The following is a 16,264-nucleotide window of genomic DNA, read 5'->3' as shown; positions in this document are numbered from 1 at the left end:
ATGCAAGTCCTCCTGGTATTTGGTGCATCCTCCATAGAATATTACTTGGAGCTCAGATGTCTTGCTCTTGATTTCAATATGGGCAACATTCTCTCTTTCATGGTCATCTTGCTCAAACTGCTGTAGATGAGACCTTGTTACAGAAAGCCAGCTGAAAAGACATCTTCATTGCTTCCCTGTCTGAAGCAAATGTTTCTTCACTGGGCATTTCGTGAACAGCAGTCTGCCCTTGCATGTTCTCTTGCATAGGAAGAATGGTACTTTTTTGTGTTTCAAGTGTGCACACTATTGTAAGACCTAAGTGAACTCACATTTCGCAGTGTGATAACTGGACAGAGTTAAGGGACAGCCCTTAAGAAACCCACATAGGCTTATGATTAAGAGTGGTTATTTTTTTATGGAGCAATCTTGCACCACTGTGAAGTCCAACTATTGTTCCATGATTTTTGAGCATTCAAGTAAATACCACATCTTGGTTGTAAGAAGCATTCACAACCATACTAATGTTGCTTTAGGGCACCTCCATATTTCTTGTATTTGGTGAAAAACTGATAGCTTTGGAAAGAGAGAAATGAAGTACTGTAAACAGTGATACCTTTTACTACACATTGTTAGTGTAGAGTTTTTTGGTTGGTTTGTGTTTTGGTGATTTTTGTTTTCAGAAAACAGCTGTTTTCAAAAGGGGGAAAAAAACAAGTGTGTGTTTTTTAAAATGCCAGCAGATTGAGTGATCATTTTCTTGCCAACTGAGAAATGGAGTTCTAAATACCGGAGGGAGTAGTGTAGGCATGTGTTAAGGGCAATGGGTACACTTGTCTCTGGAGGAAAAAGGGATGGGAGTGGATGAATTCTACATGCTGGAATTTTAACTGTCTAGTCTGAACACGGCATCTGTGTAGGGGTTTTTTCTGTGTTGGTGTTTTATGGAATTGTGGAACAAAGTGGGTTAGAGCATGGTTGAGGGGAATTGGGGATTTTTCTGATGGAACAACTCGAATTTGCTCTAGTGCTACAACGCAGCTGTAAAGTTTATCATGCAACTACACTTCACCTGTGTTGTGTGTGGTCGTTTGTTTCCATTTTAGTAGCTGCAGGCATCTCCTTAAATTAACAATATCCACAGGTACAATGTGACTGGTGTATATGGGGGCAATGAAACTCGCCTTCATTTCCTTAAGTCAAAATTTCACTGGTTGTCTGTCTTTTTTTTTTTTTTTGTTTCAGGACTTGATTTCATTGGGGGTGAGGGGTCAAATTATCCCCGAAAATTTGACACTGCTCCTGGTACGATACATCCAGGTGCACTAACTGCCCCGGATACCTTTACTTTTATAGCTTTTATAAAAATCCTGAAATATCTGTGGATATGTCATTCTTCTCTCTCTTAATTTGTTCATTTTAATGAATTTTTGACTTTTTTTTCCTGACTGTGCTTTTACTAATGCTGACACCTTGAATGTAAATTGGGAGAGGTTAACACAAATTCCTGTGGATTATGTAAATTTTAACTTCAGCCACTGCTTCTTAGTACCCAGAGCAGCTCTGTGTCCACAGCATTGATGACAGAGTATCCCACCTGAGGGGAGGAAGCGTGAGGCAGCTTAGTCGTATTCTGCTTGTCTCACACGCAGAAAGCTGTGACTTGCTGTTGTCCCCGTGCCGTTTCCTCAGCATGGCAGTTCTGTTCTGCAGCAATCACTTTGCTAGCCTCCCCGCTATGTTTCTGCTTAGGGTCAAAACACTGCGGCAAAGGGAATTAGTCTGGCTAAACTATTTCAGCGCTTTGCCTCTGCTTACGGCTACCACTGGGTGAGCCATGCACTCAATGGCTGCTTTGGCATGCTCTTGTGGCCCGGCTGCTCTTCTTCACTTGAGCAGACCTGCCCTGCAGTTGAAGATGACAGTGGATTTTGAGATGAACAGGATGCTTGATGGCAAAGCTGCTCAGTGCCTGGCCACTTTATTTCCTGCTCTTATACCTTTATGCTTTATGAAGCCAGGAGACACCCGTGAGATGATCCAGTTTGCCTTATACCTACCGGATCCCATCGGTGTCTATAACAAGGCCAAAATAGTGTTTGACTAATGTCTCCTCCATCTAACTGGAGATCTGGAAGTCAAGGCTAAGAGCCCTTCTGGACTACCTTGCCACTTTGCTCTTGAAGGGCAGGACAGGAGGAGGAGTGTTGAGGCTGTAGAGTCTCTTTTGCAGGGCCCCAGAGGCAGACCTACTTGGAGTGCTTCTGTCGCTTCGGAGCGTCTGGTGGTTCTCACCTCTGGGTTAATCTTTAACTCTGCAGGCAGCACGAGGCCATCTGCTCCAGTGTTGCCATTATATTTTTGCCACACTTTGGCTTTGTTTGGATTTACATTCCTTTGAGGTGCAGAGTGGGGGTTTTTGTGTCGGTCACCCTTCCAGGCTGGGGCATTGAGCACGTATCCAGTCATAGAGACAGCAGCAGACCACCCGATGAGCAAGCTAGTTGCTCATCTCCCAGTTCAAAAAGAAGAGATAATGTATTTGGCAGGAACGGGGGGACTGGGGGGGGCGAAATTTTGAAGACATGATGGGATTTTTTTTTCTTCAGCACATTCATATTTGCAAATGCTTATTGACTTTTAATTTTATTTTTTCCCTTTTCCTGGTTTGAGGAGCTTAAAGGCCAGCAGCTTTTTGAAGGGTTTCCTTAAACCAGGGAGGAGGGGTTGCTGTTCAGAAGACGACACTTCTGAAATGGTGTTAGAAGTGTCAGGGCCTTGCTTGCATTGCAGCTCTCCCCTTCAGAAGACCTTGATGGAGAGTGATACACTAAGTTTCTTTAAAAAAAAAAAAAATGTAAATACCCTGTGCTGGTTAGGAAGCTTACTGGAGCATTTCTGGCGAATGCCCGGTTGTACATTGCAGGTCTTCAGTTTTCCATCTGTCCCTTTGTGTGCAAGGAGCACAAGCCGTGTTGAATAGGTGTCCGGTACTCGAGAATTAGACTTGCCAGAAAAGCCCCATCAATGGCTACTCTTCATCTGCAGGATTTCCCTCTGCTTTTTGTGCTGCTTTGCTTTTCTTCTCATTTCCCCCAAGCGAGCAAGACTGAGAGAGCCCTGTGCCGTGTTCCTACATGCACAAACTCTTCTTGGGGCAACTCTCCTGGCTTCCTGCTCTCCCTTGCCAACTGCAGCTGACCCAGGTACCTCCAGCTCCCACTTCACCTCTTGGGTAAGGGTTGAGCTGGTAGGATCTTTCTGATCCATGAAAATCTGGAAAGGAGCCTTCCCGCTACTGCCGTGAGGGCACAAAAAAAGAAGAAGAAAAAAAAAAATCTAAGGAACAGTGTAATCTGGGTTTTTAAACCACAGATGTGTTTTTCATTGAATGTGTTGAACTCCTCCTGATGCTTCTGTCTGGGGAGGAAGGGGTAGAGTAGTGTGCTTTGAGACTCTTGGCACTCAAGAAAGTTGTGCTGTCTTAATATCTGTATTTCTTAACTGAATATTAAAAAAAAAAAAACAAACAAAAAACAACAACAAAAAAAAACCCCACAAAAAAAACGCAAAACAAAACCAAACAAAAAAAAAAAGAAAACCAAAACCAAAAAACAGGAAGGCTTCTTGAATTGGCTCAACTTGTCAGGCAAAACAAAACAGCAATAAAAAAGAATAATTCATTGATAATATACTTGTTTCATGCACTAAATGCCCCACTTCAAGACAAGCAGTAGTTTGGATGTTTTGGCCTCATAATTAAAGTGTATATGGGAAGATCTGCTGTGGTTTTTTCCCCCAAAAGTCTTGACGAGCCTGATTGTGTCCTGCAGAAGAATCTGCAATGTTCTCATTCCCCACATGCCATGTTTTTATGCTGTAAAAGGCTTTCAGCTTATAAAAGGGCTGATGCCAACTTGTTCCGTCCTTGTAAAAGTCTCCAGGATTAACCCTGCTGGCTGTGTCAGGTTTTGTTGATGTGGTTTGCATGGGCTGTGCAAAATGGGGCTGTTTTTACGCTCAGAGTTTTTTGGGATGTAAAACACTCCTGCTCTCCTCCCACACCAAATTTTAAGTTGTATGATGGATTCAGAAGTTGCCACGTAAAATTCAAAGTGCTGAGGTTAAACTGTGGTGGAAGTGAGGGACGGAACAAGTTGAAGATACGGCCAGGCAAAACTTTTTTTTCCTGGTAAATTTTGCTCCCTTACAAATTGCGCTGTGCTGGATTGCAGCTGAAATCTCATGCTTTTCTCCTTGGTATTTTAAGCTACTGACTTTGGGCATATTTCTGAAATTGGTCACAGAAAATGCGTGGATTGCTTTGTCCCTTAAATTTTCCTTTCTGATTCCCATTTGCCTGTGCACAGGAGTCCCTGGTGCAGTGAGGTTTCCACATTTGGGGGGGTAGTGGGGGGGAACATACCATGCGAATGCTTCAGTTGTCCCTGGGTTTTGTAGAAGCTTAAGGTTTAACTGGGTGGTGAGGTCCTGCACAAGAGCTGGCAGGAAGCCCCTGAAGGAGGTGCTCTGTCTGAGCTGCTGGGGTAACACTGATTGCTTGTGGATGCAGAAACTTGCAGCTGCTGCAATATGAGGGGAAATCAGGAAAATGGCATAAGGAGGCTGGGGACGATGCCAGGGCTTCCTTGCCAAGCTCAGCTTCCCTGTCCAGGGTGTGTGCATTGCCCTAGCTGCCAGCCTGGTGGTCCCTCTGTTTCAGCCTGGCCTGCCTGAGCAAGGCTGAGGCGATCCCACTGTGGTACCTTGCCCATGAATTGTGGGTTGGGGTCGACTGCTTTAACTTGTCTGGTTGGCAAATAGAAATTCTCTCAGCTGCTTGCAAAGCTCCCCTGTGCTTCCCTGGCTCTTGGAGGTAAAGCGTTGATGCACGCGTAACTTTTCTACCTGTTGTTATCCTTGTAGGTGCGTGGAGGGCGGCAACAGAAGAATGGGGCACGGAGGACTGGAATGAAGATGTAGGTACTCTCTGAACCCCTCTCCTCCATGCGTCTGCTGGCAGGCTGCTGTCCTGTTTGTACACGCCCAGCTATGAGAGGAGCGCAAGGCCCATCCTTCCCAAACTGTGGGCATAGCCCAAGCCAGGCTCCCAGTTCCAGGAACTATGATGAATAAGTAAACATCGCTGCTTCTGAGTTACACGTGAGGTAGAGGTTGTCATAGGAGCCCAAGACAGGAAGGCATCTCCCAGGGCATTGAGTCTGGTCCTCTCATTTCCTGCAACTGCATGATTGAATTCTTCCATAAACTACCTGACTCCACACAAGATTCTTGCTCCGCTTCTCCGGTGGAGTGGCAGTTTGGGAACGTTTGCCTTTGATCCACACCACGTGCCGTGGAGGAGGCAACAGCAGTTTCGTGTGTGTGTCACGTGCTTCTCCTGTTCCTTGTGATTTGGGTTGAACAGAAGCTCCTGGCTTTATCTTCTGACTTGCTCTTTGCTGTGTCCTGCTGCTTTTTGTGTTCTGTCATCTCCTTCAGGGGAGAATGGACACTGTTATCACCTGCTTTTAATGCCTCTGTATCAGTTTCTTCTGAAATGGGCTTCAGTCCCTCTCTGAATCAAGGGAGAACTTCTGTTCTTGCAGATGAGAGCAGGCTTGGCCTTTTTTTAGTAATTATTATTGGTTTCGCCTGCTCATTTTTGCTAAGCCTACAGAACAGGCATGAAGGGAAAGCTTTTGCTTTCCAGGCACTATCTGAAGGAAGCGCCTCCTGCTGTGTTTGGAGACACAAGCAGCTTCTCTGTCTGTTCAGTCAGTTCTCTGCTTGAAGAGAACCTTTGATAGCCCTTCTTGCCTTCAGGGTGTGTTATACGCTCCCAGGGATTCTTGATTTTTGCTTTTAAACTCCTGCAGTTTAGTTGCTGGCAGCTCCTCAGTCTGGAATAAAAGCTGTTCGTGTTCAGATATGTTCTGGGCTAAATCACAGGTGGTCACTAAACCTCCCCTTAATTCATTTTTGACCAATGTTATTTTCCCTTCCATAGTTGAAGCAGATCTGTTGATCTTTGGTCAGATCATCCAGGTGAGGCCAGGATCATTGGAAGCTTAACTATGGGTCTGAAGCTTTTTTTTCTTTGACTTCTCTAGCAGTGCTTACACCTACCTGTGTAGTGGGTTTTGCAGATCAGTGCTGCATGCCGTGAATTCAGCACCTGTCTAAGACCCCAGCAGCCCTAGTGGATTTGTAGACTATGGGAAATTTGTGGAAGTATTTGTTTAGGTTATTTTTTTTTTTCCACTGGCAGGTGATTTGTGCACTTGCCTGAGAAGAAATAAATGAAATAGAAGCCGAATGTTAGAGAAGTTTAAGTCTAAACACTTGAATTTCTCGAGTCTTTCTGTGGCTGTTTGTCTCAAACATTTGTGTGCTTTACTTGGAGTCCTGAGATGCTGTTCTCACTTTTGGATTCTTTTTTACCTTTCAGCTGTCCGAGACGAAGATCTTCACCGCCTCCAATGTGTCTTCAGTACCTCTGCCTGCCGAGAATGTGACAATCACAGCTGGACAGAGGTGATAGCCCATGGCAATGCTGTTTACGTGGGAAAAGTGGCACACAAGTCCCAGACCAATTTGCCATCTCAGACTAAACCTTGCCAGCTAGCTAAAATGCAGCAGCTCTGAATAAGATGAGATTGATTTAAATTGAAAAGTTGAGTTAGAAGTTTCTGGGTCCTAATCCTGAATTAGAGTTTTCCTAGGCTCTGCTGCTGGTTCTTCAGATTTGGGGGCATTTTGCTGTGTTAAATTAATGGAAGATGCCCTTTAAAATAGAAGGCCATGCAGGATCTTGCTTGGTCTCTGTCCTTTTGAGGTTTCTACTGGCAGTTGTGAGTTAATGCTTGCAGATTCATTCAATTTGTAAAGTAAAAGCTATAAATTGTGAAGCTGGAGGTAGAATACTGCTGTAATGGAAGTGAGGGACATGACAGAGCTCATGTTAACCTCAGTGGGCTATCTTCTTTTTTCTTTCTTTATGCAGAATCGATCTTGCAGTCCTGCTAGGAAAGACTCCCTCTTCTATGGAGAATGAGTCAACAAACCTGGAGTCATCCCAGGCTCCTTCCCTGGCCCAGCCACTGGTGTTCAGCAATTCCAAGCAGAGTGCTATATCCCAGCCTGCCTCTGGTAACTCCTTCTCTCACCACAGCATGGTAAGGAAATACTGGTCTCTGCCAGTGTGTGGGTTTTGGCAGGTGCTGGTTTACCCAACGTTCTCTGTCTGCATTTGGGCAGTATGGGAAATACACCTGCTCGCTTCTTGCGGCTGGCAGAGTCCTCTGCTTGGGTCATTTGCCAGTCTGCTGTAAATACAGAGGCACCAAGTCCATTGCTTATTTAGAAATAATTGGGATAATTCCTCCCTGTTGCCCTTGCCAACTTGCAACACATGGTGCTTTCCTGCTCAGAGGAAAGGAAAAGCTCTTGCAGTCCAAGGCTTGCAAGTTCTACAGTTTGAGAAGTGGGATTGGTTGGGAGTTTGGTGTGGGATGAAATGCTGGCATCTACTGACGGGTGAAGGAAGGAGGCATTGAATCTGAATCAGGGATGTGCACAGGCGTAGACAGATGCTTCTTTGTGTAACTTCAGCGGAAGAAATTTTTGCACTTAATGTTGAGGTGGTTCAGGAAGGATTTTCAAAACCACTTTGACTGTAAAGCCAAGTTCTCCTGGTGGTTGTCTTTTTTAGTGCAACATGTTAATAACTTAGTACATTTTTAAACACCTTATCTGTTAACTTTCTTTGTAAGCCTCCGAGACGCTAAAATGCTATGGGTTGGGCAACAGGTAAGTGTACCTGCACTCACATGCAATACAGGCTGCGAGAGAAGTATGAGCTCTCCTTGCCAGCTGTGTCTGTGCATCTGGAGCTCAAGAGTGTTCAGCTGAGGCATCCAGTGAGAAGCAGCAGGGTACAGCGCATTGAGGCTTATGTTAAGTGATGTATATGTTCTCTGAGCCAAGTTCCAAGCCAAGGGAGATGTTGACTTTGTTATTTCATTGCTGAAATTGCAGGTGAGCATGCTGGGGAAAGGGTTTGGAGATGTTGGAGAGGCCAAAGGTAGCAGTACCACAGGTTCTCAGTTCCTGGAGCAGTTCAAGACAGCCCAGGCTCTGGCTCAGCTGGCTGCTCAGCACACCCAGCCTGGTGGGAGCACCACTGCTTCTTCTTGGGACATGGGATCCACTACGCAGACCTCGTCTCTCGTGCAGTATGGTAAGGAAATGCAGTGTGGCTCCCCAAAGGGGAGCATGTTCTCCCAGAACTGCAGAAACACGCTGTGAGGGATTCCATGGAGGGCCAGATCACAAGTTCACAACCACGCCAACTGCTGGAGAAATTAAAAGAACCATGGGTGCAAGTTTGTGAGAGTAAAATGTACTAGTGCATGTGAGTGTTCTTTTTATACTTGGAGCAATTGAATCTGCTTCTTGGTCATTCCAACCAGCTTCAGGGGCAGAGATCTGGCGTTCCTGAGACCCTGACAGTGTGCAGAACTACTTCCTGCTGTAAAGCTGTGTAACAGAGAAGGGGTCTGAAAGTGAGCACCTCTGGAGAATATTTCCTGAATACCAACACTTGTCAGTCTCATCTAACTACTGACCTGATGTTGTCTTTTAAAGGAATTAAATTCTGGTGACTGTTAAATGCCTAGAAGTAACTCTGGGCTGGCGTGAGGGAATAAACAGTGATAGAGAGGCTTCTGCTTTTCAGATGATATGCAGAGCCCTGCTGTGGTCGAGTACTAGTGCCATTTCTTTCAGCCTGTGCATTTTATTTCCTGCTATAGGGAAATGGCTCTGGTTCAAATAATCTAAGCTGAAGAAAAGTCAAGCCCTGTCCTAGTAGCAGTCGATGTTGGCAGCTTCTGATCTCTTCAGACAAGGAGCCACAGAGGAGAGTCAGGGAGAATAGGAGTTGGTTTTTTAATAAGCTGCGGTAAAGCTTAGGCAAAGGAGGAGGGTGGTGCAGTTGTGCAGAGACCTGAGGATGTGCAGCCCCGAGCAGTGGTGTTGCTTGGAGGATGCCCAGTACTTAGGGGGAAAAGAGCAGGCAATGAAACGCAGCAATGTTGGCAGAGAGGGGGAAGGAAGCCGTGTCGGGCCCACGCAGGACTTTGACATGCAGTGCTTCCACACAACGGACTCTGAAGTCCAGTTTTCCTTGGAGGCTGGAGGACTTCTGCTGCACAAGCTCGCTTTGTCCTGTAGAGGTGGTGGAAGGAGCTGAGGGGAGAAAGGCTTAAAAGGCTCAGCGTTGATGGTGGTGAGAGCTCAAGGCTGGGAGTGGAGATGCTGGGACTCTCTGCTGTGTGATTTTAACAGGCTCCAGGAGGAGTCATAGTGTGAAATGATTTTCTTTTTCTTGATGCTGAGAAGTGTCGGAACTTGATTTAGTTTTAAGGAAACAAATCCTGCTAACTCAACTCTGTGTCCCTCGATAGATCTCAAGAACCCAACGGACTCTTCTGTGCATAGTCCCTTCACCAAGCGTCAGGCCTTCACGTCAACTTCAGCCATGATAGAAGTGTTCATGCAGGAGAAACAGCCTGTGGTGACTGCCTCAACAACTGTGCCGGCACCCCCTTCCTCGCCACTGCCCAGCAAAACCAATCCTGTTCCCCAGATGTCCCCAGGGTCCTCTGACAACCAGTCCTCCAGTCCCCAGCCAGCACAACAGAAGCTGAAGCAGCAAAAGAAGAAAGCATCATTAACATCAAAGGTGCAGATCAATGCTGGGGAAGGAGGCGTTGTATTGTGTTAGAGCTGCAGAAAAATCCATTTGGGCTGGTGAGGAAAAGGCTGGGCTTGGCCTTCCTGCTGTTAGCATTGGATGTTTGTGGGGATGCCAGAAAAAAGCTTGCCTGCCTGGGTTGAACAGCATAATTCAGAGGATGCAAGCCTGTAACTAGTGTCATGTGCTGGGAAATGTGGATATTAAAGTCACTTTCTGTGCTGACCCCAGGGAGTGATTGATCCTTTCTGTTGTTCCTCCCTTGCAGATTCCTGCACTTGCGGTGGAAATGCCTGGCTCAGCAGATATCTCAGGGTTAAACCTGCAGTTTGGGGCGTTACAGTTTGGTTCGGAGCCTGTTCTTGCGGAGTACGAATCGACGCCCACAACAAGTGCCGCCGTTAGCCAATCTCAAAGCAGCCTGTACACCAGCACGGCTAGGTGAGGACCAGGCATGAGGAAGGGAATGATTAATTCAAGCAAGTAGCTTTGGAAGGTAGCTGGTGCCATGGGGTTTAGTTATGCTGCATACTAGTAGACCCTTTCTGACTGTGCTGTTGTCACAAAGGGGGGACAACGTATGCAACAGCAAAGGATAAGTTGCCAGCAGACTCATTCAGGCAGCTCTGTGACTGATTGGCCTGTGGTACTTATACAAAAAGCAGATGTTTCCTGCTGCTGTTAAACTGGGTTGCTGGAAACACAGGAGGAGAATCCCGAGTGCAGCTGCCCCTTGTCCCTGGTGGCCAGATTCTGCGTATTTTGTCCTGCTTTTTGCCTGGCAAACCAGGATGCAGTGGAGTAGGAGTATATACAGCGATGATGCCTTGCCGAAGCAAAGCGTTCCTGTGGTCTTTTGGTCTTAGTATCTGGCCTGTCCCTTGAGTGCTGGGACCCGAGTGGTGGCAGCTCGTGAAATGTCACCTATAGAGCACAGCAGTGTGTGAGGCAAGGCTGCAGCTAGGTGCCAGCAGCCTCCTGTGGTCGGGTTAGCCCTTGTCTGGGTATGTTTCTCTTCTTGGTTTGCTTGGCTGCTTTGTGTGGTGCCTTTATGCTGATGCTTTATTTTGAAGATGTGAAATGAAGAGCCTACAGTCTGGGTCAGCAGCTTACAGCAGGGCTGTTTTGGAGGAAAACGTAAACTTTTTCCCCCCCCCCCCCTTTGTAGTGAATCTTCATCCACAATTTCGTCCAATCAAAGCCAGGAGTCTGGTTACCAGAGCGGCACAATACAGACAGCAACATTTACCTCCCAGAACAGCGCTCAGGGACCACTGTACGAACAGAGATCCACCCAGACGAGGCGATACCCAAACTCAATCTCCTCCTCGCCCCAGAAAGATCTGACCCCGGCCAAGGTAGGAAAATAAAATAGCTTTGCTCACTCTCTGTGCTGAGTAAGCATAGCATGCGAAGCACTATCCTGGGGGAAGCTAAGTGGTTTATCAGGTGTTTCTGTGATCCTCTAGCCTCACCATGGGGCTTGTGGACTCTCCTGCGAGCTTTCTTCTCGCTGCTACCAGAGCCCTTAGTTATGTTACACCTGGGGCTGGGCCAGTGAGGTTAACAGCGGTTAAGTTCATTGCACCCATGTGTCGTGTCATGCATAACTACCCTGCTGCAGAGTGGAATTCAGGCTAAGGATTTAGTTTTGTCTGAAGAATTCAATTCTTGCATGCTGCTCACAAGTTCAGTAACATGAATTTTGGCTAACGAACTTGGGTTGAGGATGCTGAGCCAGTCTAACTACCAGGAGCAGAGAAACGTCTTGCACTGCTTTCTCAAATATGCACTTGGGGGTGATGCTGGCACTGGGTTAGTTGAGCTAGTGTAGTCTGGTGATGTGGCATTGGTAGCCCACCTTTTTCACAACTGAGGAGGGAGTGTGGGAGGAGGCTGACACTAGATCTGCCTCTGGAAACAAGCAGCTGCAATGCCCAGTACTCTTTTTTTTTTTTTCTCCTCCGCAGAATGGTTTCAGTTCTGTACAACCCACGCCATTACAAACCACACAGGCCGTTGAAGGTAAGAGTCTGTCAGTGCAGTGGGTGTCCAGAGTCTCTTGTACTGCTTGTATTTTTGCTCTGGATGAAAAGCTTTATCTGTGCTAATAGCAAATCCTTTCCCTGGTAGATTAATTGCTGCCACTCAGATTATTTGCTTGCCTTTAAATGTTCAGCTTTCTGCTGATGGATCCATGAGATCCTTGATGAGTCACTCCCTGATGGCAATAATTTACACTGATTTGTTTGTGAAAGGCACTTCGTCTGTAGGTCTTGAAGCTCTTTGCAGAGCTGATGGTGGTGCTGGGGTAAAGTGAGATATAGAACACAATCACGCTGTCACAAGTGTGTAACTGGTTGGCAGCAGTGGGGGAAGCCCCAGATTTCCCTGCTTCTCTAGCTGAGCCTTTGCTGATCCTCACCACTGAATTGCCCTCCAGGAGCCACCAGTAGCTGCCCCTTACACAAAGCTTTTGTTTGCAGGTGCTGCAGGCCCCGCAGTGAAATCCGATTCCCCCTCTGCTCCCAGTATCACACCTCTCAACGATGGGGTATCTGCATCATCCTTGCTGACAACAGCCAGCCAACACTCGACAGCTCTGAGCAGCCTGAGCCACAGTGAGGAACTCCCCAGTACGACCACCGCCCAACTCAGCAGGTGAGCAAGCGTGGTGGATGGGTTTCTAGAGAAGCAGAACTGGAAGCAGGGATCTATAGTAGACATCAAAGTCTGTCTCATGCAGTGGGGAAGGCTGAGTGACTCGTCCCATCTGCGTAGATGGGGAATGGGATCTAGCATGGTGCTACCAGTGGTGACGCTCGCACCTTGGCTTGACAACCTTTTATTCCTCCTTCTGCAGTACGTTACCCACGCAGCAGAACAGTCTGTCCTCATCCACATCGTCTGGGCGAACGTCAACTTCAACTCTTCTGGTGAGTCTAGGTGTGCTCTAGTGCTGTGCACCCCTATTCCTGCTCAGCTTGGAGAGGTCTGCTGGAGTGTCCAGCCTTGGGTGTGTGGCCGGCAGGGTCTGCAGTTGTGACAGGAGCTGCCAGGCTGGCTGTCCTGCTGGACTTCGGATGATGTGTGTGGAGAGAGGACAGAGGGTTATGTCAGAATACTGTCTGTGCACCTCTGGCTCAAGGCTTTTGACACCCTGCCTGTTTCAGACATAACAGCGGCTTCTTTTGAGCCTGTAGCAGCTCTTGATAAGTGCTGCAGAGTTGCAACCAGATGTCAGAGCAAACTGGTAGCTGATGGAGTGTCACTGTTCAAACGTGTATACTGCTCCTGCAGTACAGAGTCCTTGGGTATTGGCATCTGCAGCAGAATAAATCTCCTTGCTGCAAATGCGGTGTTCAGCCCTGCTTGTGCCAGCAGACAAGACATGCTGGGACATGGCCGCACAAGAGGCTTGGAAGAATTAGGGGTTGGCTGCTATCAGGACTTTGGACTTGAGCCAGATGCAAAGCAGGTTTCTGTGTAGCCTGCAGCAGCTGAGTTCATTGCAGGCTCTCAGGAACATCTGGGTGCAGACAGAGCCGCACAATATTTTTGCATAGACAGCGTCCTGCAATATTTCTGCAGTCTGTTACATCTGCCTGCTCCCCTAACGCTTTTCCCTTCCTTCCCTAGCACACAAGTGTGGAGAGTGAAACAAGCCTCCATTCTTCTGCTAGCACTTTCTCCACCTCCTCCAGCACAGTGTCAGCTGCCCCACCAGTTGTAAGCGTTTCATCCAGTCTCAGCAGTGTCAGCAGCCTGGGCCTCAGCCTCAGTAGTAACTCCACAGTGACGGCCTCAACTCGCAGCTCTGTTGCAACAACATCAGGTACTTTTCTGGGTACTGCTAAACAGGAGGAGGGTATCCAGGCTAAGAGAGCTTCTGCTGTTTGCTTGACTCTGCAACCTTTCCTTTCTCTTCCTTTTTCAGGAAAAGCCCCTCCTAATCTCCCTCCTGGAGTCCCACCATTGTTGCCTAATCCATACATCATGGCTCCAGGGTTGCTACATGCCTACCCGGTGAGTGGGACAGCCAGCTCTTTGCAGTTGTGTCATGCCACTAGATCCCTCCTAGCTCTGTCTTCAGCTCACAGGGAGGGATGTAGTATAGTAGAGAAACCAGAAACTCTAACATCAGCCCAGCAGGACTGCCTCGGATGGGAAGAGTTTGGACCTGCTGTTTTCCCTAAAACAGTAGCAGAGGAAATCCATGTGCCCGCGGGGGTAAATGTCTGTAATTCTGGTCATCCCAGAGCAGATTCTGTCTGCCTATTCTCTACAGCCTCCCCAACCTCTGGGGAGCAACAGCCCTTGGTCAGAGCATGGCTCATGAAAATGTGGAGCTGTATTAGCAACATGGTATGACAAAGGCCAAACAGTCAGAACAAGGGTGGCAACTACCACAAAGTCTAGTGGAGTGTCGCAGTCCTGTTCTGAAGGTGAGGACAGATTTCAGTGTTGGAGTAATTTCTAGAGGAAAATTGTCAAGTTCCTTTTGTGGTCTGGAGCAGTGGTGCTAAGCATTGGTGCTCATTCTTCGTTTGAGCAGCTCATAAGAACACTCTTGGCAGTGTCAGTCTTGCAGTAGTGAATGCTGGTTGCCTGTGCCTAGGTAATTGTGTAGCTTCTGATTATCTGCATCTGGCTTTATCTCACGTTTATCTAAATGTTTAATCTAAAATTGGGGAAGTGTCTTTATCTAGTCTGTGTCCCTAACATGATCCCCTGCTTTTTTTCTAGCCACAGGTGTATGGATATGATGACTTGCAAATGCTCCAGACGAGATTCCCATTGGTGAGTACTGAAGACTGACATGGACACGCCACTTCCACTGGTCTAACAGCTCACTGGTGCTGCGTGGTTTGGGCAAACAGACAGGTCAGGCTGTGAGGTAGTTCTGAAGAGCTGTCAAAACAGCGTTACTAAATGGATGCACCTCTCTGTGGCAGTAGTGAGGAGTTGTTCACTTGCTCCTTTGCACTTGGGGACTTAGGAGCACTAGTTATTTAGACAGCCGTATTGATGGTGAGCCTAAGGAATGTGAGAGCTACAGCAGGCAGAGCTGTTTTGCCCAACTGATGTGATGAGCTGTTGTAGATACTTGCCTCTGATCCTTCAAAGAAAATGACTAAATAATTCTATGAGAATGGGTTTTATTTAGCAATACAACATGTGTCCCTTGTGTTGTAAAGTGGAGGGGAATGTCCGGGCAGTATAAGGACTGCGTGCCAGTAGACCTTATCTGGTTCTTCTAATAGCCAGATGAGGGGGACGGTGCATGCTACAAAAACCTGGGGTCGCTGTAGGCTGTGATCAGCCTCGGTGTGGCTGATTGAACTGCAATACTCGAACATATCTAGCAGCTGCAGTCCAGAAATTCCTCTTTTCCAGAAGATACTGCTTTGCGTCTTTGGACAGAGCCCATAAAACAACTTATCCTTTTGGTTTTGTCCTTCAGGATTACTACAGCATCCCATTCCCTACACCTACCACCCCGCTGACTGGAAGAGATGGCAGCCTGAGCAGCAATCCATACTCTGGTAAGGGGAAAAGACTGCTCCGATTGCATATCCCATCAGATGTTCGTGCTGCTGCTTACTAGTTTTCTGTGCCATTGTCTGCTGGAGCTACGTCTGCATCAGCTTCCTGTGCTGCTTTTGGTCTGAAGCATGTTTCTCAGCAGCTAAATTCTTGACTTCCCTTTGATCATCTGGTTGTGTCGAGGCATGTTACCAGGAAGATGTGGACAAGCAGGAGTTGATGCGGCAGTTGGAGTGAGGAAGGGCTGAAAGAATCTGAGGTGTAAAACTGGGGAACTGCTTTTCGGGTTGTGGTGAGGCACGGGTCAAGCAGTGCTTCTCAAGCGCTTAGAGTAAAAATACAAGGAAACACAAAATCTGGAGAAATTAAGTGTTTTATCTATGGGACAGTCTCATGGAGAAACAAAACCGGGCGTTTAAGACCAAACTCAAACCAAATGCCCAGTGGGTGGCTGGTCTCTCACTGACCTTGGTTGGTGCATTTGTTCACCCTGCTGATTCGCAGTGGCAGCAGTTTTGCTGAGCCTTCACATGCTTTAGGAATTGTGGAACTGTTGCACCCTGTGGATCCCTCTTTTTCCAGCACCACTTCTCCCCTGCTTCAGCAGGACCTTGTTTGTGCGGAAGTGCTTTTTCCCAGCACAACTGCGGCTGAAATCCCAAGCTCAGAGTGTGGCACTGCTGCATGCATAATTTGCCAAGTTCACGCCGGTGATAATTAATGTTTGTGGCTATCCTGGACTCACTTGTGAGCTGGGGCAATTCACTGGCTTACTGTGTGAGCTCTGAATAGGGAGAGTGTTTGCATGGAAGAGTCAAGCAGGTGCTCATAAAGACCAGCGAAGGGAGCTTCCCTGAGCCCTGCAGCCAAGCCTTTGTGCCGTGCCCAGACTGGGAAGAGAGGAAGCAATATTTCCGAGTGCTCTCTGCGGGCTGCTGGACCTCTGCAGCAGCATTTGCTTCTGTGCTGCCAGCAAGA

At 47.3% G+C, this 16,264-nt stretch overlaps 1 protein-coding gene across 6 annotated transcripts in view; it reads left to right on the top strand.

Moving 5' to 3' along the window:
* UBAP2L (ubiquitin associated protein 2 like) overlaps window positions 1-16,264 on the top strand; it is a gene marked incomplete at its 5' end in the record, with an annotated part of 28,306 nt that overhangs the window by 7,013 nt on the left and 5,029 nt on the right. For all 6 annotated transcript variants that reach the window (XM_082011606.1, XM_082011603.1, XM_082011605.1 and 3 more), the window contains 14 exons: window positions 4,906-4,958; window positions 6,431-6,516; window positions 6,986-7,157; window positions 8,020-8,221; window positions 9,450-9,727; window positions 10,008-10,180; window positions 10,908-11,097; window positions 11,710-11,764; window positions 12,226-12,400; window positions 12,603-12,675; window positions 13,379-13,574; window positions 13,677-13,765; window positions 14,486-14,539; window positions 15,204-15,285. In XM_082011606.1, the coding sequence (XP_081867732.1) occupies window positions 4,906-4,958; window positions 6,431-6,516; window positions 6,986-7,157; window positions 8,020-8,221; window positions 9,450-9,727; window positions 10,008-10,180; window positions 10,908-11,097; window positions 11,710-11,764; window positions 12,226-12,400; window positions 12,603-12,675; window positions 13,379-13,574; window positions 13,677-13,765; window positions 14,486-14,539; window positions 15,204-15,285 (1,878 nt within the window). The remainder of the gene's footprint in view (window positions 1-4,905; window positions 4,959-6,430; window positions 6,517-6,985; window positions 7,158-8,019; window positions 8,222-9,449; window positions 9,728-10,007; window positions 10,181-10,907; window positions 11,098-11,709; window positions 11,765-12,225; window positions 12,401-12,602; window positions 12,676-13,378; window positions 13,575-13,676; window positions 13,766-14,485; window positions 14,540-15,203; window positions 15,286-16,264) is intronic.

The sequence above is a fragment of the Phaethon aethereus genome (genome assembly GCF_964289735.1).
Source record: "Phaethon aethereus genome assembly, chromosome: 28".
Lineage (NCBI taxonomy): Eukaryota > Metazoa > Chordata > Aves > Phaethontiformes > Phaethontidae > Phaethon > Phaethon aethereus.
Note: the sequence above shows the minus strand (reverse complement) of the source record. Positions and strands in the feature narration are given on the sequence as shown.